Source organism: Onychostruthus taczanowskii, unplaced genomic scaffold (genome assembly GCF_017590055.1).
Source record: "Onychostruthus taczanowskii isolate IOZ18803 unplaced genomic scaffold, ASM1759005v1 scaffold47, whole genome shotgun sequence".
Lineage (NCBI taxonomy): Eukaryota > Metazoa > Chordata > Aves > Passeriformes > Passeridae > Onychostruthus > Onychostruthus taczanowskii.
Window position 1 is genome coordinate 4499270 of NW_024502236.1, and position 26731 is coordinate 4526000.

A 26731-nucleotide genomic window follows, 5' to 3' on the forward strand; every position below is an offset into this window, starting at 1 on the left:
CAGGGCCCGGGACTACCGCTCCCAGCAGCCACCACAACTCCGCCTGCGCATGCGCCTCTGAGAGGGCACACACCGCCTCCCCTGCTCACCGGTAACGCGCCTCCCCGCCATTGGCTGGTACCCGCCGGAACCGGCTGCGCCGCGATGCAGATTGGGAGTTGTGGTTTTTGGGTCCATAGCAGCAGCGGGGCGGGCGGGATATGTGTACTACCGTTCCCTGCGTGCCCCGCGCGGCCCGGAAAGAGCCGTCAGCGGCAGAGTCACGGGCAGACATGGCGGGGCAGATGGCAGTGCTGGGTGAGGTGGCGGCGCGGCTGGGCTGCGGGGTTTTGGGATTTTGCTTCCTCTCTCGCGTCTTTCTGCCACCGATGTCGCCTCGGCTGGCTCACCAGGGTGGCACGAGCGTCCCGTACTCGGTGTGTTATGCTGTGTCCAATTCTGGGCTCCTCTGAACAGCAGAGACACGGCACTCCTCTAGCGGGTCCAGCGGAGGGCAACAGAGGTGATGAGGGACTGGACCTTTCAGAAGCAAAGGCTAAGGGGACTGGGGCTGTTGAGCCTCGAGAAAAGACGACTGGGAGGGAACTTTATCAATGTATTCTTCCCAGTTCCTGCAGGGAGGGGTCAGAGCAGGGACCAGGCTCTGCTCACTGGTGCCCAGCAATGGGACAAGAGGCAATGGGCAGGAATTGATGCACGGGAAGTTTCACCTGAACATGAGGAAGAAATTCTTCAGTGTGCAGTGACCAAACACTGGAACACATCCCCCAGAGAGGGTGTGGAATCTCCAACACTGGAGATATTCCAGAACCATCTGGATGCAATCGTGTGCCGTGTACTCTGGGATGGCCCTGCTTGAGCCGGGGTGTGGGACCAGATGACCCCTGTGGTCCCTTCCAGCCTGACCCATTGTGGGATTCTGTGAAAGCCTGAGTGCTCAGTGGCACATTGCTCAGAAGTGCCTGCGAAGATTTGCAGCCCAGAGCAAGCCAGAGGTTTCCAACCAGTCTGTTTGAAGCACTTTTATGACCACCCTTCCCTGATGGGAAAAAGAAAAAAAAAATGAAGAGGTCATGTTGAAATTTAACTTATTTTCATTTCTTGTTGAGATTTTGTTTGTTGACGCCTTTTTTTGGTAATTGTCTGAGCTATTACTTGATGCTAGACTTTTGTGTTTCCTGTGTCTGTTGATTATAAGTAAAATTAAAAGAAAATTAACTAAACAAACAAACTCTTCTGCACATAAACTGGTCTTCCCTTGGGTTTCAAGGTACAGGAAGGATTCAGAGGTGTGGGAATATGCTTTTTTGGGAGCTATGGCTGAAACAGAACGAGGTGCTATGGGTTTCTCTCCCCTTATTTTTAGCCTTCCGGTGAAGCTGGAGGTGTTAGAATTGTGAGTTCGTACTTTCACTGTGATTTTGGGTGGCCCCATTAACTCGATGTCCTTTTAGGATCATTCATATGCAACTCTTTCAGAAGTACTAATTAGCCTGCATTATTGCAGAAACATACAGAGAGAAATAGAATTATTACAGTGTGGTTATATTTTTGGCTTGGCTGTCTCTTGGGCTTTTTTTCCTTAATCAGTTTAATACTTAATGCCTTAAATTCATGACTTCTAGCCACTCTCTGTTGAGCAGGAAATTAAAAACTAATTAGGTAGCTACCCAGCTATTTCACACCCAGGGGTGTGAAATAAAGCTGCAGGAGGTGCAGCGTGTCACACCGTGTCATCGACTTGTGGGTTTGCAGAGTTGGTGCCCTAACCCTGCTGTTCCCAACTCCGTGTTTCAGGCTCTGCTGTGCTGGCCCTGCTCTTAGCCAGCTACCTGGCACAGCAGTATCTGCCCATGCCCACCCCCAGGGTGATCGGGATCGACCTGGGCACCACCTACTGCTCCGTCGGCGTCTTCCTGCCTGGCAGCGGGGCCGTGAAGGTCATCACGGATGAGGACGGGCACAGCAGCATCCCCAGCGTCGTCTCCTTCACGGACACGGGGGTGCATGTGGGGTACGAAGGCCTGGAACTGGCCGATGCCAATCCTCAGAACACCATCTACGATGCCAAGAGATTCATTGGCAAAGACTTCACTTCGGAAGAACTGCAAAGTGAAAGCAGCAGGTATCCCTTTAAGGTAGGCAGCCACCACCTTCAGTTCTCTCCAAGCAGTAAGGGATGTCCTGCAGGACACAATCCAGTCTGGGGATGAACAGATCCAGAGCAGCCCTGCAGTTGCTGGTGGGTGAGGGGCTGGACATGCCCTGGCCATTGGGAGCCCAGATCCCCCCGTGTGCTGGGCTCATCCAAAGCCCCGTGGGCAGCAGGGCAGGGAGGGGATTCTGCCCCTCTGCCCCGCTCTGCTGAGACCCCACCTGCAGGGCTGCATCCAGCTCTGGGCTCCCAGCACAGCAAGGACAGGGAACCGCTGGAGCCAGGCCAGAGGAGGCACCAAGGTGATCAGAGGGATGGAGCAGCTCTGCTGTGAGGAAAGGCTGAGAGAACTGGGATTGTTCTGCCTAGGAAAGAGCAGGCTCTGGGGTGACCTAACTGGGGTCTCCCAGTACCTGAAGAGAGCCCACAAGAAAGATGGAGAGGGACTTTTGACAAGAGGATAGAGTGACAGGACAAGGGGGAAGGGCTTCAAGCCAAGGAGAGTAGGTTTTTTTCCTATTAGAGATTAGGAAAAACATTTTTTGTTTTTGTGAGGGTGGTACTGTACACTGTGAGGCCCTGGCACAGGTTTCCTAGAGAAGTTGCGGACGTCCCATCCTCAGAAGTGTTCAAGGCCAAGTTGGATGGGGCTCTGAGCAGCCTTGTCTAGTGGAAAGTGTCTCTGCCACTGGCAGAGGGTTGGAAGGAGATGAGCTGTAAGATCCCTCCAACCTGATTCTATGATACCTGAAATGTGGTTGATCATCTTGTCAGACCTTGAGTCATTTGGCCCAGTGTGATGTGCCTGAAAACCGTAAGAGGTTTCCAGAGAGTAGAAGGAAATGGTTGTGGAAGTTGTGTACCTCTGCTTAATGATTTTCCAGAGGACCCTGTGTTTCCCTACTGAGAAATGTGTTCCTGGGTAACCTTCCAGTCCCATCTCTGAAAGGATAAATTTAAACTGGAAGTGCTAACTGTGCTTTGCTGAAACTTTACTTCTCCCTGAAATTGTAAAATAAAAACACAAACAAACAAAAATCAACAAACCTCTCCCCTCAAAAAACCAAAACCCAAAAAGGTTTTAAAGCCACATCTTCTCTGTCCCAGTGTTTTTTCATTCAGCACTTTACTACTTACTTGACCAGCAGCAGAACCTGAAAGTGGCTTTAAGAAAACTAACCTGCATTATATGAGCATGGTGCAGAATTTGTTGAAAAAAAAAAATTGTGTACTGCAAGTGGTCTTTGAAGCCTTTTTAATTTTTAAATATTGTTAAGAGAAGCTGTTTCAGTACCAAGCTGCTTGTTTCCTTTCAGAAACCTGAAAAGTAACCTAATGCTTGAAAAACCATCCATTCTGTCTTTGGTGTTGGAAGTTGACTCCAAGTTTCTAGGTCTTAACTTTTTTTAATGTATTTTACTGGGGCATAGTGGGTGTCATTTGTTTGGTTATACTTTCACCCCTGGAGAGGCATGTTTTGCATAATCCTCCTAATCAAGGAATAAAAGTGGCCCAGAAATGGCAAAAGCACATTTAAACTTTTTCAGAATAAAGAGATTACATGCAAATAAAATATTTGGTGGGAACAGGGTGGGGGAGTGTAGGAAGATTTCTCACTTGGGGGTTGTGTCGCTTTATCCTTCTAGATTGTCAACAAGAATGGATTAGCTGAATTTTCTGTGACAACTAATGAAACCTTTCACATCACTCCAGAGGGCATTGGCTCTAAGCTGCTGCTGAAACTGAAGCAAATGGCAGAAGCCAACCTTGGCATGTCCATTTCCAAGGCAGTCATCTCCGTGCCAGCAGAGTTTGATGAAAGGCAGCGGAATTCTACCATTAAGGCAGCTAACCTTGCAGGTGATGTCTCTCTGTTCCAGAGTTTTTCTTGGAGAGCTTGAGGTCTGTTTCACTAACAGTAAGGTCTTTGTAGAGAATACAAAAACTGTGAATCAGTGATAGAGAAGCTTAGAATGGATTTATTGTGAAAAACAGCTGAGAACTTCTGAGTACCAACAGGTGCAGCCGGCTAATGCAGACATAGATGGCTGGAAGTAAGCTTTACTTCAGGGAAAATAGTCTTTTTCATAATCTCCAAATAGGGAGACTATATAGAGCACCCTTGGACAATCATTCAGAGAGAAATAGAATGTATAAAATAAATCTCCTTAGCAAGGTTCATCTGGAAGCAGTGTGTTTGGGCACATTATGGTTCGTGATTTCACCCTGGTGCTGAAACAGTTTTAGGATTAAGTAAGGAAAAGAGTTCATCGCGTATTACTGCTTAGGAAAATACTTCCTTTAGATGTGACACTTAACTTGGGTGTGTTTGAAAAAGCCCCAACAAGTAATGGCAAATGTCATTCTGCTGTAAGAACTGCAGTTTTCTGAGGTGTACCTGAGTGTTGCTTGTTGTCTCTGCTCTTCCTAGGGCTCAGCGTTTTGCGAGTAATCAACGAGCCCACAGCTGCTGCTATGGCTTATGGGCTGCACAAAGCTGATGTGTTTAATGTTCTGGTGGTGGATTTGGGTGGAGGAACTTTGGACGTGTCTCTGTTGAACAAGATGGGAGGGATGTTCATCACGCGAGCCATGGCAGGTGAGAAAAGTGCTTTTGTTCCTCAAGGAGTGGGAGGAAAGGTGCACCTGAAGTCGCTATTGGAGGGACTTCTAAAACATACCAACCATGTCACTAATTTTTCATGCAAAATTAGGTTTGTGGCAGCTTTCAGCAATTAAGACCACAGAGTCGTAGGTTTTGGCTGACCCAGAGGTGTAAGTTGTGGTTTCATTTTATCCATGTCTGTTAACTTTTGTGCCCACTAACAAAGTGCTGGTGCATGTTACACTTACTGTGACCGAACTTTTGCGGGGTTGGGATTGTTTAAAATCCTTTTGTCACCTTTGCCCACACTGGGAGTATTGACAGATCACTGACCAGTGCTTTGGTGTGTCCTTGCCTGGTGTTTGGTGTCAGTTGAGCTGAGCAGGGTTTGGGAATGCACGGACCGTCAACCCCAAAGTTTTGTGATTGGTGTAGGAATGGTTCATCCCTGGGCACAGAGCTCTGGCAGCAGTGTTTGGTCACACTAGTGAAGAGACAGCCATGCTTCAGCTGGCCTGCATGCACGCAGCTCTGAGGTGCAGTGACAGCTGCCGGTGTTGCCTTCAGCAAGCAAGTTCTGATGTGAGCTGCTGCTGCTGCTCAGTCCAGTTAGAGTTGGACAGCAAGAAAGATTCAGCAGCTTCACTCTGATTTAGTTAGACAGAGGTCCACTAAGTGAGTTACTGTTTTTAGTCAAAACAAAACAGTGGAAATTATTATCCCTCATGTGTGCAGTGGACAATAATTTTGTCTATTGTCACAGCTCTGTGAGGTCATGTACTTGTGGTCCTTCTGTGATTGTTCTTGCCCTCGAGCACCATCTCTCAGTGAAAGAGAAGTAGTGTGCTGCTTTCTGGGGCTTTGAAGGTGCTCTGTCTGATGCCTTCTATTCTGATCTTTCAGGTAACAACAAACTTGGAGGACAGGATTTCAATCAGAGGTTGATGGTGTATTTGTATGATCAGCTCCGTCAAACGTACGGTTCTCTGCCAACACAGAAAGAGGAGATTCACCGCCTCAGACAGGCCGTGGAAGCTGTTAAATTGAACCTGACTGTCCATGAGGCAGCTACACTGAGGGTGCTGTTGACTCTGCCAGCAAACGAGCTTACGAGAGAACTTGCAAAAAGCCAGGTAAAAACAAGCAGTGCGCTAAAGAGCGAGGCCTCACAAAACACAAAAGGCCTGAAAAATCTTGGAGACACTTCCAAAGTAGAGGACAATAACTTTGTGGAAGTTGTGTTTGAAACAGAAATCTCTCGGAAGCTGTTTGAGATGTTAAATGAGGACCTTTTTGAGAAGATTCTTGTGCCCATTGAACAGGTGCTGCAGGAAGGGCACCTGCACAAAGCAGAAGTGGATGAAATTGTGTTAGTCGGAGGCTCCACACGGATTCCCAAAATACGTGAAGTTATTCGGGACTTCTTTGGAAAGGAACTCAACACCTCCGTAGATCCTGACCTGGCAGTTGTGACGGGCGTAGCCATCCAAGCAGGAATTCTTGCTGGGTCCTGGCCCCTCCAAGTCAGTGCTATAGAAATCCCTAACAAACATTTACGGAAGACTAATTTTAACTGAAAAGAAACTCTTCTCAATTGCATTCCAGCTCTCCAACAGGATCCACACTTATCTGACTGGGAATGGAACCTAATCTTAGCTTCATTCTATTCAATTTTCACCTGTTCCCATTAGGTGTTATTGGACACTTACCTGTGCTAAAGCTTGATGTTACTTTAAAGGTACAAACGAGTTCTGAAGTGTGCTGTGTTTACTTGGAGAGGGATATTGGATGAAAATGCCAGTGATGACACACACACGTTTTCTTGCTAAATTTTATTAGCAAATCCTGGAGCGGTGTGTATTTAAAGCATAAAGGGAGTGTGACCAAAGTTTTGAGATGATGTGGTACTGAGGTACTTCTGGGTCCATGTATTTACTTGGAAGGACTGAAGCAGTGTTATTGCACAGAGCACTGGCAGTGTTCAGCTTACACTTATTTATTAGATTGAGCCATTTGAGCATTTAAGCACCTTTCCTAAAGGCATCTTGCAGCTTAAATGAGACTGAGGCATTCACTTGATTCTTCTGCTGTTCATAACAGCATAATGGTATGCTGAGGCTCCGTGGCAAATTGTCCCATGATTAGGAAACCTTATTGAAAACGTAGCTCTTGCCAGTGCAGTTTCTTGGTCTCCAAGGGCTTAATTCCTGACCTGGCTGTGATGGTTAAACACAGGTGCTGCTGTTTTACCAGTGGTGTTCTCCACAGAGAACAAGGGTATATTGCCAAATATTCATACCTGCCCCTGCCTTATTTTAAAACTGCAGGTAATTTATGTATCTTGAACCCACACCTGCCTGTCTTCCCTTGAATTTAACCAACCAAGAATTTAATCATTCTGCATCTACAAGTGTGTGACATCTTCTCCCTGAAGTACCCCAAGCCATACTGTCCTCGTGCAGAATGTGGGACAGAAGGGATGGCCTGGATGAAATGGAATTCCTGTAGCCCTAGTGAATGAAAATTGACCCAACTACTTTGTGCTTTTTAGCTCTTAGGTGGTTTCAAGTTTTTTCATATCCCTACTCTAAACTGAACAGAGGTTGTAGCTGTCCTGTTGGGAAAGAAACAGTGTTGTGTGTAACTTAGGGTTTGAGGTGGCACTTCTTAGGACTCTTAGGCAAATAGATCACTGTCCAGATACCTTGAAAATGTGTTGTGAGGAGAACAAAGTTACTGATCTGAAGAAAAAACGAATTGGTGTCAGTTCTCTCTTTGGAGGGATTAAGCAACAATCAAGCACCAGCTGAATTCTATTATCTGCTTGGAACTTCCTACCAAAAAACATGTCATTCAGTTGAGACTGGTTTCAACATCCATCAGCCCAGTCTTCACCAAGTAAGCTCTAGTAATAGGTGGTTTTAAGGATTTTCTTGTCTTCTCCAGAATAATTTTGTATTAACCTTGCTAAGATAAAGTGTAGGGCTGAGATTTATTGTTTTAACCTATGACTATATTAAAATAGGCTTATTACTCTTCTGGCAGTAGGCCTGATTTATGGCACTGCCATAAATCAATTGTGCTGATTCAGCTGTTTGCATAGCTATTGTCTAAATGCATCTTTGAAGTAATCCAATTAAAAACCTCTTAAATTGAATCACAGTTGCACACAGCCATTCCATCAGCATTGTTTAACTTGACAGAGGATTCCCAAAGTACTGCTGACATCTGCTTAATTTTCCTGCATTGAAAACGAGGAAGTTTTTTTTTTTTATTTGAGGATTCTTTCTTTCCTTTGTGCCTCTTTGAAAGTGACCCCAACTAAGTCTGTATGGAGCTACCAGTAAGTAAAACTCCTGCAGTGAAAGAAGTGCCTCTTCAGTGACACCATGGATAAATGCAGTCCTCAGTTGCTGCTGGGGGCCTTTGCTTTGCAGACATAAATATGTGTGTTCAACAGCTGCACCAACTCTTTATAGTCATTGTGGCCTTTCCTTCTGCCCTGCTGTAAGCTCATCTCAAAATCCACTGGAGTTACAGTAGGACTTTGGTCTTCATTAATGTACTGTGTAAAACAAGCAGACCCATATAGAAACAGAACCACATCACAGAGAAGTTAAACTATTAAAAGCTTTTGCAGTTTTGGGACAAGTTAGGTAGGAGCTGTTAAAACTCTCAAAGCAAATAAATGAAGTACTTTTTTCTTTCACATCCTCCTTCACCCTGGGGGAGTTGAATCTCCTTCAGTGTTAATCTGGGAACTGAAAGGGAAGGGCAGGTTGTTTACTTGTAAAAACTAAATCCACAAAAGGGTATTTATTCAGAGGTCTATACAGGTTGGATTTTTTTAGCAGAGAAGTTACTATACACTGGATATCACAATGCATCCTTATTTATTAATTTTTCTGAATTATTTATTTTGTATGTTTTAATACTGTATTTTGGCACAAACAAATTTTAAAGATGAGTCCACTGCATTAAGTGGATATTTCCAGGTATGCACATGGGCTGCTTACCAAAAGTCTCTCTGTAAAAAAGTTGATACTTGAAGGCTGAAATCTTTCTGTAATCCTTATGATTGCCTGTAGTGGTAGGTGTGTAACCAATTTCTCTAGCTAAGGCTTGTTTGGTGAGTTGAAATTCCTAAAGCATCAAGAGGCCTCAACAGTTGTGTGTTCCCTAATTCTTTCCCAGTGCAAATGATGAAATGCATTTTATAAATAACCTTTTAGATTTTTTTAATAAAAGCAATTTCTACCCCTTGGATCTGTCTTCTTTCACTTTCTCAAGGAAATTCTGTCTTCCTCAAATTCCCTTGAAGTGTAGAAGATGAGGTTGTGTCAGCTGTGAGTTTGTACATCTGCGTTGTCTTGGGGAGCTGTAAAGTCTGCAGAGCCTGAACAATTACAGTGTTTCATAAATGTTTCAAAGCTGGCAAAAGCAGAAACATGTCTCTTCCTGTGAGGGAGAGTTCCTCCTCAACTTCTTCCTAGTTTCTCTTGTGATCCTGCCAGGAAAGCGTACAGCAAGGCAACAAGCAGGGCTGACGGAAGCAGCTCCTGAGAGGGTGGTGCATGTGGGATGTTTGAGCACTGGGGGGAATGAAGTGAGAGCAGGGCATAAGCAGGTTCTGCTCCCTGCTCCTTCCTGTTAGAGGGAATGACAGAGTCCTGGCCCCTTATGAGCCTCATTCTTCAGGTCTGCTCTGGTCTCCTGCCTATCCCACGCTTCCTATGAGCAGTGCCACAGGACAAGACTAGAACCCAATTCCCAAATACCAAGGAAGTTCAGGGAATTCCTGTTTGGAGGAGGAAGGTCAGGGGTGTGTGCCAAGCTGCCCAGCTCGCACATGGCTTTGTTTGTGCTGGCTGGTGCCCTGGTGTTTGGTGGGTTGAGTCAGTTCTGAACTCAGCCAAGTGGCACTTGGATTCCTGGAGTGAGTCTCCAACATCAGGTGTGTGAGGAGAGGAGAAGCTGCAGACGCTGGCTGATGTGCTTAAGGCAAAAGTGCCTTTCCCTGCCCACCCTAAGCCTGTTAGGGGGTTTGCTTTGGTAAGCTGTTGCTGCACAGAAACACAACAGGAGCATTTCCTGCTGCTTCTGCACCCCCTTTTCAGAAGTTATAGTTAAATATGAGGGGTACAGCTTGCTGGAAGTGAAGGAATGGCTTTGCTGACACTAGTCCAGCATTTTCTTTTCTCTCAGGCTTTGCCATTGTTCAGTCTGCAGCTCTCCCAGCTGCATTCTGAAGCTAGCTGGAAGTGAAAGGTTATGTCAGCCTGCCAGCAAGCATAGAAAGCTCTCCCCACAAATTAAAGTAAAGTAAAAATTACCATACACTGATGCCTCCCTGACTGTTTTCTCTAGACCTTGCAAAAGAGCTTGGTTCCTGAGGTACTGATGGCTACTTCCCCTAGCCTACATGCCCAAAACTTTCTCTTGGGCAAGAAATTAAGATTGTATTTGGTACACCAGGTGTCAGTATTAAACTAATAAAAGAGGGCTGTACCCAGGAACTTTATTCAGTTTATTGGGTTTTTTTAAGCAGTTGATGGAGATCTTATCTTAAGACTGATTACATGTTGGTATCAATTTCAAGAGCTTTGGGAACTGCAATAAAAATGGAAATGACTATGTGGCCTACAGAAGCAGATACATTTAGCTGACACTTCAAGTAAGTGTACATAACCTGCCCTGCTTCTGTAATTAGTATGGAGGTTTACATTAATATTTACCAGCAAAGAGGCAACTCCACCTGACTGAATTTTTTGGGATTCTTTCACAATGAGATTTTGTAATGCTCAATTAGATATGTAAGATGTGGTTTTCAGTTTTTCAGAAAACAGAAAACTGACTTAATGGGGCACATTTACTGCCTCAAGAACTACCAAAATATACATGGTGGGATGTGTATATCCTAAAAATTAGCCCCAAGTGACATGTCTCTGTGTCCACACAACAAGTAGTTTTGTTTTTTCCTTGAATGTGTAATCATAATAAGAATTAATAACTAAATGAACATAATGTCAGAGAAACTTAGTTGAAGTTAAGACCAGCACGTCAACAGCAAGATTTATTTCTCAGTCTTTACTAATGCAACAGTTTTAACATATGCCATGAAAATCCCTGCTTCATTCTGTTGTCCCAGTGCCAGTATGATAAAAACAAGTAATTTGTATAAAATCTGAATTTTAAGAAACCTGAGCATATATGCAGATCATAGCTGTAATAAACAGCAATGCTGCAAGCAGCTCTTGAGTAAGTCAGTTGTTTTATATGGAATATGAAATACTGCACCTGTATATATGGAATGCCAGAGATCCTTTGAGCGTTCCTTCAGAATTCACTTAGTAGTTTTCTTTACCATCTTACCCCAGCCTCTGCAACCGTTTCAGAAAAGGCACTTTTTCACTGTAACAAAGTCTGTGGTGTATCATCTTCTAGAATCCTTCACGCATCCAGAACAAGCACTCTACAATACATGAGCAGAAAGATTACAGAAGAAGAATCAGCTCTTCAACCACATTTTCCACTCCCAGTACAGATATCTCTGGATTAAAGGAATGTATTTCAAGGAAGCAATTTATTTTTCAAATGGCTTATCAAAACTTGCCTCTGAATCCATGACTGTGTGTAACCTGCGGGCTGTAGTTAACACTGTGCAGCTGCGAAACAGTCCTTTTATGGTGGACTGCACAAAGTTATCTGTTTCCATGTCAACAGAAGCTGTCACCTCATCTAGAACCAGATTTTTGTCTTCCATAGCAAAGCACAGGCCAGACAGACCAGCTGTCTCTGCCCAACAGTGTTAAAAATACATTTGAAAAGGACAAGTCAGGCACACGGAGGAAAGGGAGCACAAGATAAAGCTGATATTACCATGGAGCATGTCTGTACTTCTTTCCTAACAATACCTGATGCTTCTGAAAAGACTACTGAAATATGTTCATCCTGCTTTGGAATTTTATTTCTTCTTGCTCAACATATCAATAGTAGTTAAGGTAGGACTCTTTAACACCCATGGCTGAACTTTGAATCTTAAACCCAGTCTTCAGTTTTATTTTCACATTATAGTGGGCACTCAGATTGAGCCAGATTGAATGCTGAACCACTTTTTAATAATGTTCAGTGTAACAGTTTGGATACTTTTATATGTTAGCTGTAGTATGCACCTTCCAGAAATGTCCTGAAAATGATCTGTCTGAAAAATTCAGGTACTCAGTACACTATTTAAGACCTGTCCCTTTGCTGGTGAAAGCTTCAATATTTGTCTCCTCAGTTTAGAGTTCTTTTATTTCAAGTGTCACCCTCCTTGCATAACTATGGGTTAATGTTTCAAAGTTAAAACTGAGTTGTTTTGCTTAAGCAAATAGAACAAAAGAATAAGCTCTCTGCACTTTGGTGGGTTTCTAATTTGCTGGGGGGTTTTTTGGTTCATTGTTTTTTGTTTTTTGTTTTTTGTTTTTTTTTTTTTCTGGTTTGATTTATTTTTTAAGTTTAAATAAATAAGCACTTTTCTACCAAAATTTAATGAGGTGCTGCATGAGTTGCAACACCACACCCTCCTTCTTCACACTTACTTATACACTTGAGCTGAAAATAGTCTATTCCCTTTGCTTCCCATACAGCACAGGCCATCAGAATCTATACCACTGTGACCAGCTGGTCACCTCAAAGAAATCTGCACTACCAGAATAGTTCTACTGAGAATGACAGGAGGCATGTCATTTCCATCCTGATACCTTCTGAAGTAAATTCCCTGGAAGGATCACATATTAGAAAATAACAGCATTAGCACTTGCTTGATTATGTACCTGAGATTTTCATCACCTTCTGAAATCTCATGGAGGAGCTTCTTTGGCAGCGAGTGGACAAAATCCTTTAAGTCACATAACTCCAGCACCTCCCACAGTTCAAGATCAGAGTGTTTTCCAAGTGGATCCAGATTTGACTGCAGTGTCCCAGAAAACAAGCTGGGGTCCCAAATAGCATCAGAATGTGAATGCACAATTCTGACATGATCCTAAAATGGGCTGTCATAAATCCTTACATTAATAGAAAGAACTGAGACAAATAATCTTGGGAATGGATTTTTGCAAGGGAAATTTTAACGGTTTCAAGCTGGTGAATGGAGCACAAAAATTGTGTGCAGTCTCTGTGAGCTCAGATCTTCATTAAGGTGAAACATAAAGGGCAAGAGATTTCTTGTGTATTCTCTGTATTCTGGTTTTGTGGCTGACTAAAGACCTGCCCAGCACCTGGCAACTTCCACAGCACATGAATTATTATTAAGGTTTGTGAAGCACATGAAGACTACATTCATGAACACTGTTAAGAAAAATTAAAAGGCTATGACTCTAAGTTAAATATCCTTAATTTCCTATAGGAAAGATGACATATTCAGCAACAAGAATACCTGCAGAGATTTATAGACTGAACTAATGCTCCTAGAGATGGTGAACAGATACCTTGACCAAGTGCAGTCATAGTGGCTGTGACCCAATAGGCCTAAGAGGCCAACAACAGCAAGTTACATGCAAACAGAACAGTGACAATTTTGCAGGAGATCAGTAACCAAACAGGGCAGTTGAAGTGGTAGCAGAGCTTGTGCCTGTTCTTCATTTAAACTTCATGTTACTTGCACCATAATTTGCTGTACTTTAATATGATTCTTAGAAGCTGTTTGTATGAGGTGTATTTGGCTGATCTGAAGAAGCTACGTGCACAGTCAGCTTTGGTATTTGCCATGCCCTTGTTTCTGTCCCAGATTTTTACCTTCATCCACTCTCCTGACCTATGCAGTTCAACACTCCAGACTGCACCTACTCTTCATAAGCTTCAGTCTCTCTTTTTTTCACCTTTCAGTTCTATTCTGAACCCAGCCTGTAAGTTCATTGCACTATTGGGTTCCTCTCAGTTCAGTTGTCTGCATGTGGATCCAATATATTCCATCCACAGTAAATCAGACTTGCAACTGCAGTTGAGAAAATACTGTGTAATTCACAACTGTCAGATGTTGTTCAGATTTGTAGAGCATTAGCTGCTTAAAACAAGATAAATGTTACAACCAAATGTGTATGAATTGTGTTCTGAAGACCCGTGGAATAATCAATTTTGGTCCTGTATTCTCATTTTTGAGAATATAGTTGCATCAAAAAGGTATATGAAAGTTAGAAATTATGAAAAAAAATGGTGAATTTGCCATTCCCCTAATCAAGTACAGTTCTCAAAGGAAAAGCAGCCAAGAATTTGCAGGAATCTTTAGGTATTTTCTTTTAATCATCTCTTTCTTGGAAAGACCCAATCTGTTTTGGTGTAAATATTAGAATCATCTCTATGAATGGTCTGTGGGTAGATACACACAGGAAATATTACCAAGGTTAAGGCCCCTAAAAGGCTAGGAAAGAAACAAAGCTTCCCTTTGAAAGACATCAGATAAATTAACTTCAAGTGGTGTTAACACCATCTATTCACAAAAATGTTTGTATGAATGGCATTCAGGGAATGTGCAAAGACTTCAGGTGACCATTCAATTTGTGTCCTGGGTTTTACTTTATACTGGAGCATTTCAACATATACCAGTTTACCACCTGAAGACAATCCTAATAATACATAACCTAATCTTGAGTTTCCCACCCTTTTCTGAAATAAAAAGTAAGCTCTACCTGACAGATCACAGCAGATTGGTTTAAATACATAATATATAACTCATGAATACATCACTTTATTCCCTACAGGCTTCAAACATAGTTGGACAAGCAAAGCCCTCAGCTGGATCTTGAAAACACCATATGTAGCTATTCTAGCCAAGACTGTTAAACTAAACACAACATATAAAACTTAATGTCATATTTGTGGTCTCCATGTTTTGAAGTTTCTTCCATATAATTGCCAAAATTCCACTGGCACCTCTGTCTCTTGGCAGCCTGTGGACTTACAGGTTATAATTTCCCCCAAAAATCGAAAGTCTTGTGTTAGTCAAAAAAAGAATAAATAGTTGTCTCTCAACCACACCTCACCTGTGGAGTGATGTTAAGATTTCCACCTAAGTCATGGGGTCCAATAGTTGATATACCAATTCCATCAATAATTATTTTGGCTTCACATCCCTCCAGAATTCTAAATAAGGAATTTTTAAGTGTTGATTTTCCAGCTCCTGTTCTTCCAACAATTCCAACCTGAAGCAGAAAGTTTTATGATAGAGACTATAACTTTCCATGCTACACATTCTAAATAAAAAATTATACAGATATATGGAATTATAGGATAGAGTGAATTCAGTTTCACAGTTCCCAGTCCAGTTCTCTCAGAAGCTGTACAGCTCATGCCTGGTTCAGTGAGAATCCTTTCCATTTCCTCTCCCTTTTATCAGCACTCCTCAGCTCAAACCAATGGCTTAAAATAGGTCTCAACTGGTGTTCCTTGATCCCATGCCTGATGTTGACCAGCCCTAACCTGGCAGCCTATTTCCCTACACAAACATTCAGCAAAGTGGACAAGAGGTTTAACTTAAAATTTGGATCTTCTTCCTTAGAACTGCCAAATTCATAAAACATTACCTCAGTATCTTATAGGGATAAGAATTTCTACATATTTTTTTAAAATACTTTTCTCATTTTTCTTTACTCTTCTCCACTTAACATCTTCCCTATTCAACATCATCTTCCTGATTTAGTATTGGAGTCTCCTTATCTGAAGTATTTTTGAAGTAGAAAGTTGGGAAACAGAATTTTATATCCCTGATTTATTTCTTATTGCCTACAATACCTTCTCTTTACTCTGTGTCTGAAAGGCACCACCATTCAGGGTTAAACCAAGATCCTTCCTATAATGAGTCTTGTAGTTAACAAATTCTATCATTTCTTTATCAGGCCAGCCCACTGGTTGTCTTTTAGACAATATCCATGCTTCCTGGAATTAAAACATAAGCATGGGAGAAGAGTAAAAGGGAATGAAGAAATAGAACAGTCCTGCTCCTAAGGGCTTTTTATGCCTCTGTGCTTGGCACTGGCACTACTTTTCAGAAAAGCACAACAGCCAAGGCAAAATGATTTGGAACGAGTATCTCCCCAGGCATGAGGTGAGTAAGGGTTATGGGTCAGACAGGCCTCTCTTCCTCTCTTCCCTTTTCAAATGCTCCTCTTGGTTGCACACAGCACAGAGAGTTCACCTGAGCTGCAGCTGCATTAGTATGACAACAATATCCACTGCTACGAAGGATGACAAAAAATTTACTGGTCAAAATAGGAATAAAACTGCTGTGAAACTACTAGAAATGTAATGAAGAAGCTACACATTATTCTCAAAAAAGATCTTTAGGTATTTTCTTTTAATCCTACAAATCCCAAATATTTAATAACTATTACCTACTACCCCCACTCACCAATATTTAAAGTCAATCTCAGCAGTCGTTTTCTATGCACAGAAATTAAATATTCAAAATGAATGCTCAGCATTCAGGATTGAATGCTCACCTCTTCATCAACTGTTTCATATTCAGAAATTCTTTCAATTGAAACTGCATTGGTCTCTATTTTACATGCTCCACACACCCAAACAGTTAGAATCTGAATCACCTGGGGAAATATATACAAAAATAGGAACAAACAATTTGACTCTACTAGAATACACCACATGAATTAAAAAACTTACCCTGAACTTAAACAACTCATAAACTGCATGCTTAATCACAGAAGCAAAAAAATAACAGAACATGTTGGCACATCACCTGAACCAATGGTCAGAAAATCCCTGATCTCAGTGTTCCTCTGAGCAGTTCATTTCTGCTTTAAAACTGCCCAATGGTTGTTGTAATTTGCAGTGACATAAAAGTTCCAGCTATTGGAAACTACTTCAGGATCATCAGCAAGTGTGCTGTATTTTTATGAAAAGTTGAAAGGAAAAACACATATGGCTCATGTTGTTTGTACAATTATTGCACCATCCCCCAGGTAAAGCAAGCCAGCAATGTAAAACAATAGATTTGTAATGGAGGTATGTATTGGCTCTGCCAAATTTGTCACCTTCAAGCACTGGGGATGCTTCTGTAGACAGAATCATCGTAGAATGGCCTGGGTTAGAAGAGACCCGTAAGATCACCTAGTTCCAAACCCCCAGGGTGTCAACTCCATGGTTAAATATTCCCACTTCTATAGCAAAAGAGAGCCAAACCAATTCTGAAGGTCAGCCTTTTGGAAATGTTGTGTGCAGCTAAAGAAAGAACTGTGTCAGCTGGACAACAGATGAAGGTGAAAAACTGTGACTGTCATCACCAAGTACACGATGAGATAAAGGAACCCTTGTGAGCTGGGTGGGGTGTGGATATGCCATGACAGATAATGGTCTCTATATTTTTTTGAATTTCTATTCATTATTATCTGTCATCTGTGTTTTCTGAAGCTCTTACCACAGTGAAAATCTGGACAACACTGTCTCCTAGGCATCACAAGATTTTCAGTGTATTACACAACCACCCTTGGGTCTGTTCTAGGGAACACCATCAGCAGTCACTGTGCTTCCAGTAATTTGCGAGGCATGGCAACAATCAGGTATGATGAGAGTGAGAAGTATTAAAAGTTGCAGCAAGTAACAGTTGTTTGTGTATTAGAGGTTCCAATTAAAGCCAAAGCAGTACAAAAGTAGAAAATAACATTCACTTCAAGTCTATATGCCTCTGAGAATGTGAATTTAATGTATTAACCAGCTTAGACAGTAACATTTGATTCTGACATGCAATACACCACCAAAGAAAAAAAATAAACAGACCAGGTTTGGCACAGGGAATCCAGGGAATTAACCCACGTTTCCACAGCAAAGCAGCCTTCAGCACTTGGGGAAGTTCTAGCATCGCAGCATTATACCATGAGCAGATACATACAGCACAAGAAGCCAAAAGTGAAAACTTTTTCTTTTTTTCACCTTATAATTATGATTCTATAGCAAAATGCAGGCAGGAATGCTCTAAATTTTCCAGCAATTCTTTCACTCATTTCCAGGAATAGAAGAAGGAATATACTGAGAAGCTGGTATGAAAAGTAAAAGTACTCAGCAAACACAGTATACAAATTTTGTCACCTTCCACTGGGTTTGTCTCCTCATTTGTATGTTCTGAACTGAAGACTTGTAAAAGCTCAGAAAAATTAGCTCTCCTTGAAATGAGTTCTTGGTAGGTTCCTATTTGACTTATTCTTCCCTATTCCATCACCATTATTAGATCAGTGTGAGGTAGGAGGGTGAATTTATGGGTCACCAATATATCAGTCTGAAACACAATTTTTTCTATATTCATTTAATATAAACATATACTAAAAGCAGCCATTCCATTACGATAGCTGGAATGTCATAATGGAATTCTTCTGTAATTTTTCTCATGTATTTGTCCACCTTATTCTTATCATTGTTATTATTCTTCTTATTGTTGTTCTTATTTATTGCCTACTTTGCTACATCACTCTTTTAATTGCTGATTGTAATGTCAAATTATAAGCTTATAGCTACTTGCTATTACTTGTACTTACCTGTTTCTCAATGTTAAATGTTTTTTACCTGTTTCCTGTTCAGGAGTGGCTTAGAATAGGTTTAAAGAAAAGAATTAGATACTCCAGCTTTTAATACACTACATGAAGTTTAATAGTCTCAGTATTAAAATCTGCTTACAAGTCTACCATCACTGGAGTTCTTGCTTCTGCCACATACTTATAAGCCATGGAGCAGGTCAATTAAGGACAGGGAGAAGGAAGAGAGGAAAAGACAATTGTGAAGTCAGTAATGCTGACCCAATAGTAGGTATTTCATGTTAATACATGTGTTTTGCAGGCAGCAGTGGGAATAATCTGCACTAACTCAAACCACTGAGATTTTGACAAATCTTACCTTCTCACATGAATGGCTTTTAAATGAGAGAATTTATTCCTCCAGATTCCACTTTCCTGTAGGAACTTCTTTGTTCAACAAGATCCATTTCCTTCTGTATCTTGTACTGGCTGTACGCCTGTACTGCTTTTTGTTTAGCCTCTTTATTCAGAATTATCATCAACAATCTGTTAGTAAGAGATGAGCTTTTGTAGAATGACTGTACAAAGTAATTGGTACAATTTGAAAGGAAGCTATCCTACATTACCTTGATTTTTAGGAGATCTGAAGGGTTAGCTTCAATTAGCTTCTCAAAAAGGTGGTTTCCAACACATACCTGTACAGCAGGAGAGGGTCACCCAGGAGATAAAAGTCAGCCTTGCTGTACACAGCTCTAGCAAGGCTCACTCTCTGCTTCTGCCCTTCACTTATATTGACATCCTAAGGAAAGAAAGCCAGAAGAATCCACATTTAAATGGGAAATACTAAAGAAGACCTGTGTATTATACTCAGTCTTGTCAAAACTTGGGCTCTGACGATTATTCCCACTCCAAAATGGGCAACTACAAGGTTACTTTGTAAAACTAAAAAATATTTTTATTTACAATTATACAGGCGTTTTTATACTACAGAAGAAATCCCTGGAGAACAGGAAAGGGCAGATACAAAATTCTATACAGAAAAAAAGCCATTTCTGAAGTTTTTAGGAGTTCAGAACTTGAACAGAATTTAAGTTCAAAGTAAGTAACCAAAGCAAGGAGATGGGCAGGACGTACTTGGCTGAACACTGGTTAGTCAGTGTTAATTATCAAATAGATAATCATAAAACTATAGAATCCATAACTTATTTTACTGTTTAATTTCTGACACCTCAAATTCTCACCCTTTCTCCAATCTCTGTTTGGTCTCCATTCAGTAACTGTTCCAAATCTGTCAGTAAAGCACAAGACTCTAAAACAAGTTTGTAGTATGGCCCGTTTAGATTGGAACTAAAGAAAATATTTTCCTGTAAACTGTCATTACAAATCCAGGCCTGCTGAGAAATATATGCCACAGAACCCTAAAAAGAATTGGAAACAATTTTGTTTTATTTGGGCTTTCTGAACATATAAAACATCATTTAAAAATAAATTTGAAATTCCAGCTTTGCCTCAAATTAACACCAGTAATTCCTTCCAAAACCTGAGCACTATTAAAATTTGTCATCAATGATTTGAGTATTGTTTAAATTTTTATTCAATCAGGTAATAGAAACAATCTGCTGCATATTACACTGTAACAGCTTTCCTATAAAAAACCACATATGACTGAATAAAACTGACAGAGCTGGGACATATATGGAGCAAAGTCTTCCAGGGAAAGATCACAGTGACAAACAGGCATCCATTGTAATATCTATACGCAGGAAACTGGGTCTTATTAGACATCAAAACAAAGTTTGATGGTCTGTATTTTTACATAAAATGTGGAATGTGTCAGCTTTAGAATTTAAGATTACAGGATAGGAACAAAGTGCTTTTAAATATTTTTTTTACATTAATCTATATGCCCTCTGAAAATCTGTTCATTAGCTCTGCTTAACTGGAGTACTGAGGAGTGGAAAGGGCAGGGGAAGATGAACAAACTCTTCTCTGAACCATTCCTTCAAGTTTCTCCATTTCTCCAAGAACAGCTGAAAAAAAAAGATGATTTTCCAGATCCAACCTGTTCCACAACAGCAGCTAAAGTGCCTTCAGGAATGCTGACATGATTACCTTTTTGTAGACCAGGGCAACAACTGCAGTCTTGACTTTGATAGCTGTAAGAATGTTGTTCCAATGGTATAACTGATGGAGAAGAGTTTGTGAGAGAACCACAAAACCCAGGCAATAGCCACAGCCACTCCCACATGAACTAGGCTGGTTTTCACTGGCCACAATCATTGCTCTGAAGATAAAAGAAAAAATTAATTTTAAATTCCATCCATTAAATCAACAGCCAACAACAAACATTTAACAAACTAAGACACTGGAAACCTGTTTAATTGAATCTGTTTTGGATCTAGATATGGCTAAAGATCCATCAAAATAATATGATGTTAAAAATGGTAGGTTTTATCTGTGTTTTCCAATCCCTTGCAATTCTCAAATACCAATCTCAACATGAATGTGCTATTGCTGACTTCTCTGACAATGGAGTATGAATAAAGAATAAAAGAATTTAATAAAAGAAATATTTTTTAAAATTAGGTATTTGGACTTAAAAACATTGTAACTACCAGCCACAGAAGAGAAGAGAAAAATCTAGAGAAGAGAAAAAATCTAAAGGAAAATTCTGACTTTTTGTGTTAATAAAACACAATCTTAAATAACCATCATAAGCTGTGATGTCTTCAAACAAATTTTATAGTTAACTATTTTGATCAGGATTACATTGATTCAGAGCATATTTTGGAGGTAATAATTCTGTTCATTAACTCTTTATAAACACTCAAGTATTTGATCATCTCAACACATCTGTGGTAAGCACAATTTCTAAAAACTATTTCTGTCAATACCATGGTACCAGAACACAATAACAGAGTAACTGCATTTTCCCATGAAATGCCATTAAATATTATATATTTATGTGAGTTTTTTAAAAGTAGGGATGGAAAAAATTGACAAAATGGAAGGAAAGTTAATTATCTTTTTTAGTCCATTTTTCTTAGCATTTGATTTTATCTTTGTATATTAAATACTTAAAACAATTCTGTGGAACTTTTACTAATTTTGTCTCAGTCCTTTAGTTATGAAATTCCTGATCTCTTTGAGCTTTCCTTCATTTGTTTACAAATAATCATGCGGACAGAGGTTTAGAAACTGGTAACCCTTTAGCTTTATTATTAATATTGCTCTTTGAACAAAAAAGTTAAACACATTAAAAAATGAAACACTTCATTACTTGTGGACTCATAAAAGCCAGAATGTCAGCTATAACTTTCAGAAATTAAACTTTAATCAATAAGTACTTAAATGTTTGCCATAATGGCAAAATCAAAGATGATATGTGGAAACTTGTTTTCTTAAATAGCACTCTCTGGAAGCAAGAAGCCTGCAAGATTACAAAAATATAGAGATTATTCAGAGAAAAAAAGTTTGAACTTTACCCACATTTACAGTACCAAATATGCAATATTAGAGTGTCCATCTAAAGCCATCAGTTTCATGTAAAAAAGAAAATTTCCTACAGATAAAAGAAAAGCTTTGGAGTAAGAAATTAAGTCTTGTTTTATTTGGCCAAAATAATAGTTATTCAGGAAAGGATAAATGAAATTCATAGGGTTGCCCCTATCATCCATGAATATAATTACAATATACTTTAATCCTCAAATTATTATCACAGGTCAAGACAGAATGTGTCTGAATAAACATAGATAAGCTTCAATATAAATGCATTCTCATTTATAGCAGGCTTGCAGCAACTTTATATTTAAGGCTGAATAGCCCTTCTATTATTTCAGAGTATTTTCAGTTGTCAAGCAACATTTTTTTCAGTTTGAATTTTGCTCAAACAATTGTGAAGGTTCTTGACAGGGCTCAAAAAAAACCAAAACAAAACAAAACAAAACCAAACCCAGAGGCTTTCTTAATTATCATAGTGATGATGGGTAGCAAACTGGTAACAGACTTCTCTACCTTCCTGAAATACAGATGCAAAGAAAAGACACAGGGAAACAGACAAGTCCAGAGAGAAGAGCTGAACAGTTTTTGACAACATGGTAATTCATGACAAGTAAAAGTCACTGTAGATTCTGTACCAGGCACAGCAGGCACCTCATTACTTGAAATGCTGAAATGCAACCATGTGTCTTTCCAAGAGGTAAGTTTGAATTTGAACAATCAGAAAAATCCTACAGCCATACTGATCTGAACACTGAGGGGCCTCTGTGTCCTACAAAATGTAGGCTGTTCAATAAATTAGAGGATTTTTTTAAAACTTCTCCAGCTTCTAGACTCAACTTCAGAAAAGGATAGTGCCTATTTTTAGAACTGTAGTTACTGTTAGTCTTGGGGCAGACTTCTGGACTTCTTTTCTCCATTGCTTTTCAAAGTTAGGATACATGCTGGATGGTGAATCACCTTCATTGAGTTCAAACAGCTCATTCCTTTCCAACAGCTTCTTGTAGCCTAGAGATACCATCAAAGAAAGGAATCCATTTGGACAGTCTGAGACACAACAGGCAAAAGAAGCAGAACTGCTAATTCAAAAAGCTAATGATATAATCCAGTGAATATAAACAAACTGTGATCAAAGTAACAGATGTAATCCTATAGAAGCTACAAAGTTGTGGAACATACTCACAGTTACCTTCAGTACACTGAAATTCACCTGCAGTAAGGAGAGCCCATGGAGATTGTTACATCTGAACAGAGTTCTGAGGAACCTTTATACATCAGAATCTGTCTATATTTATGATCCCACACTTTACAGAAGTAAAGAAGTATTTTTATTTCATAAAAAGACTCATGGAATCATTATCCACTTATTATTTTGATCTGGAACAAAATACCTTTTTATCACAGGAGTGCATTATCACTGAATCCCAGATTCCTTTAGGTTGGAGAAGACCCTTAAGATGATATAACGCTACCAAGTTTACCATTAAGGATGTCCCTGAGTGCCATGTCTACACATCTTTTAAATACCTCCGAGGATGGTGACTCATTTTATTGCAACTCATCTCCAAGCAAGCTAAACCACATTACACTGCTGGGTTTCAGCACCAATACAATGCAAATTTCCTTACAGCAGACCTTCAGCTTTAATGAGGTGCTTTTATCCACTTAAGTGTCAACAAAAACTAAACCTGGTCTTAAAAATGGCAGAACAGGGCTGAAGAATACACTGAGCATAAAGAAACTATGTCAGAAACACAAGTATTTGGAATTTTTGATAAGCATGTCAGCTTTGTGATGTCAGCTTTGTGACAATTCAAAGAGAACTGTACAATAGCATTTTTGAGGTGGGGAAAATGCAAAAGGATGGATGTTGACAAGGCACTTTGACTTAACGACCATCCCAAACGTCTGGGGCTCTACCAGAGACACATGCAAGGACACTGGAGTGTGCAGCCACAACCTCCCACTGGTGACTTCATAGCTAAATAACTGAAAAAAACCTTTCTTGGTTGTTTTGGTTTGTTTGCCTTTTTTTTTTCTTCTCTTCTTTTGTTAGACATTGTAGAATTAGTTAAAAGATACAAAGTATAGCCTGCCTTGAAAATTTGGGCGAATACCATGACATAGAGAATGTATCAATATCATTCAGAAACAGTGCACTGCAGAATTTTCCAGAAAAATGGAACATTTGCATTTATGGTCTAAAATGTAAGGACTGGTAAATATAAAGGTGAACTCCTAACTTCAACAGGGCCAGAGTTTAACTGAATTCTCTGAATCCTTGAAACAATCTGATTGTTTTGAGTCAGCTGATCAAATGCAAATACTAGTTTCAATTATCTGTAGAATTAAGAATATAGAATAAAGCAAGAAAGAGTTCTAACAGTTTTCACAGGTTTTTTCCCACTCTGAGATTTTTGAAATGTGTGTATCATCTGACCCAAAGGAAAAAAAGTTAAAAATCAGTAATGGTCACAAGACGTAACATACAAAATTGTTTGACATAACATTGAACATATTAAGTGATAGGAATTTGCAAGATTTGATAGAGTTGAACTTTCAGTTCCTGTTTTTTGGTGGAAAATTTCCCAAGGAGCAGAGGAAGTTGCTGGTGTATGTGAGCAGGTGAGTGACAATAACATCTTTGTGGCCTGCCATGAAAGAGGGAGGAAAATGAGCATGAAAGTGGCTACCAGGAAAATACCTTACATGTACTACAGAATATTTGCTCCTGGAGATTTAGAAAGTTGTTATATTGCCATTGTTAAATAATGCCATAGATAAAGTATAAAATGACTGTCACTATGTATAAACAATACCCCACCAAATAGTTGAATGTGATCTCCAAATGTTGCAAACTTCGATTTTTGTGCAAAAGGCTAAACAGCACTCTCAAGGTCAGGCTCAAGCCTGAGACACTGTGGAATCTAAGAGCACAGTCTACAATTCTGTGAGCACCAATGAACAGCAACAACCTGTTTAATAAATTCTCACCCGCTAAACCAGGAATATATTAATTTACTGAAGAAAGAAGCATTCTTTTCAGTGTTGCACTTCTGTTTAAAAACGAACAAAGGAAAAAGTATCAATGATACTTGAAAGACCGATGTTCTTGTTGGTGTTTTTGTTTTCTTCTTTAGTAAACATCTAGCTTTAGGAGATATTTAGTTCTGAGCTATCAAAAGGCCTAAACCTACACCTTTTTTTTTTTTTTTTTTTTGCCTGTCACCTTCCCCCACCAATACACTCTAACACAAGGTATGAAGAATGAGAGAGGTCTACAGCCTCCTGAACGAATAGATCTGAGCTGGCTTCCTTAAATCTTTGACAGTTAAAATCCTGCAGGGGTTGGGGTTTTTCCCCCCCCTGTTTGATACTATGGGTATTGGAAGTTATCAACAGCTAATACTTAAAGAACAGCAGGGTCCTTTCAGGACACCCTAAGAAATAAAGCACTACTATCATGTGCCATATGCACATACATGAGAGGAATACGAGGCTTGTGCACTGCTGCCAATTTCATAAGGCACTGGAGATAAGAGTAAAGAGGCAAACAAACAGGAACTCTCCCCTAGTGCCCGACACGCCCAGGAGCGACTGCCGCACACCCAGGGAGTGAATTCTGTCCCTCGGTCACTGGGACATACCATTATTCATTCCTCCTTACAGCACTCCCAGCCCCAGGACGCAGTTGCAGCCTTTTCCAGCAGGCGCCGTGAAACACCCACCGACACAACCGGCGCTCCTCTGTCGTTTCCCACAATAATTTTTGTCCTGCTTTCAGTAAAATGCCGAATGGTTGCACGATAACGCGACGAATGACTGCAAACAGGTGATAAAGATATATGTACCCCTTCCCTGGCAAACGGACCCGCTCCTGCACCCACCCGCCCTCACAGCACGGCGCGCTTGGCTGCGGAGGAACACCCGTGGTCCTGCCCATTCCCTGCTTAAACCCCGCTCCTGTCCGCGGCCTGAAGATTATTCCCTCTTTATCCACGCAATAGACATATCCCAGGCCACATCAGCTGTGCTTTCAAGGGGAAGACTAGCAAGCATCCAACCCGGAACCCGGCGGGTTTCAGGAGACCGTGGGAGGAAGCGGGCACCGCTCGGGGCCCCGCAGCCGCCCGGGACTCTCCTCCCTCCGCCTCCCTCCTCCCCGGCCCCGTCACCTCTGTGCCGGGACAGCGGCTCGTAGCGGCCTCGCCAGGAGCCTCGAGCGGCGGCCACGGCTGCAGCAGCGCCCGCCGGGGGAGGGAAGAATAGGGAAGGGGAGGGGAGGGCGGTTCTGCTGCAGCTGCCTCCCCTCAGCCTCCCCGGGCCGCTCCTGCCGGGCCCCTCCTGTTTGCCGGCCCCAGCACCTCGTGAGGGAGCCAGCGACAGGAGCCGAGGGAACGGCCTGAGGCCGGGCCGGGGGAGGTTTAGGCTGGATGTCAGGGAAAGGTACTTCTGGTGGAGGCTGTCTGAGCTCTGGAACAGGCTCGCAGGGCACAGCACTAAGGCTGGCCAGCTTCAAAGAGCGTTTGTACAATGCCCTCAGGAGCAGGGTGTGGTTTTTAGGGATGGTCCTGTGCAAGGCAAGGAGTTGGACTCCATGATCCTGATGGGTCCCTTTCAGTTCAGCATATTCTGTCGTTCTGGGGTTCCGTAGCTATTGTATGCATAACACATTTCAAAAATAGTGTGAATCTTGAACATTCCTTTTCTTTGGTAACGTTCAAAGATCTGAAAATTTCTCTCACGTGAAAATAGAAAAAAAAAACCCCAAACAACTAAAAAAATAATAATAAAAAAAACTATAAAAAACCCAACCCCCCAAAAAACCCCAAAAAACCCCAAAAACAAAAAAAACCCCAAAACCAAGAAACCAAAACAAAAAAAAAATTATCCTGTTATCCAGTATTAGCGTGTCTATTTCTTGACTTCCTGTGGTTCTGACCACGCTCTCTGTGTCTCCTTTTGTTATTTTCGGTACTC

General features: G+C 41.0%; 1 protein-coding gene and 1 pseudogene across 1 annotated transcript; one reads left to right on the forward strand and one right to left on the reverse strand.

The window, feature by feature from the left end:
- The first annotated feature begins 242 nt into the window (after positions 1–242).
- HSPA13 (heat shock protein family A (Hsp70) member 13) lies at positions 243–9024 on the forward strand. The gene is made up of 5 exons (XM_041414790.1): positions 243–297; positions 1798–2138; positions 3802–4015; positions 4587–4754; positions 5664–9024. The coding sequence occupies exons 1-5, from the start codon at positions 273–275 to the stop codon at positions 6335–6337; spliced, it is 1422 nt and encodes a 473-aa protein (XP_041270724.1). The 5' UTR covers positions 243–272; the 3' UTR covers positions 6338–9024.
- A 1580-nt stretch (positions 9025–10604) lies between these two features.
- Positions 10605–26170, reverse strand: LOC121341344 (annotated as a pseudogene).
- Positions 26171–26731: the final 561 nt, after the last annotated feature.

What these genes read in the sequence shown, in the direction of transcription:
- HSPA13 (XM_041414790.1), top strand. Translation starts at nt 273, where the DNA reads ATGGCGGGGCAGATGGCAGTGCTGG. An exon ending in TAAGGCAGCTAACCTTGCAG is followed by an intron (nt 4,016 to 4,586) that starts GTGATGTCTCTC and finishes TGCTCTTCCTAG; the next exon opens with GGCTCAGCGTTTTGCGAGTA. An exon ending in CATCACGCGAGCCATGGCAG is followed by an intron (nt 4,755 to 5,663) that starts GTGAGAAAAGTG and finishes CTGATCTTTCAG; the next exon opens with GTAACAACAAACTTGGAGGA.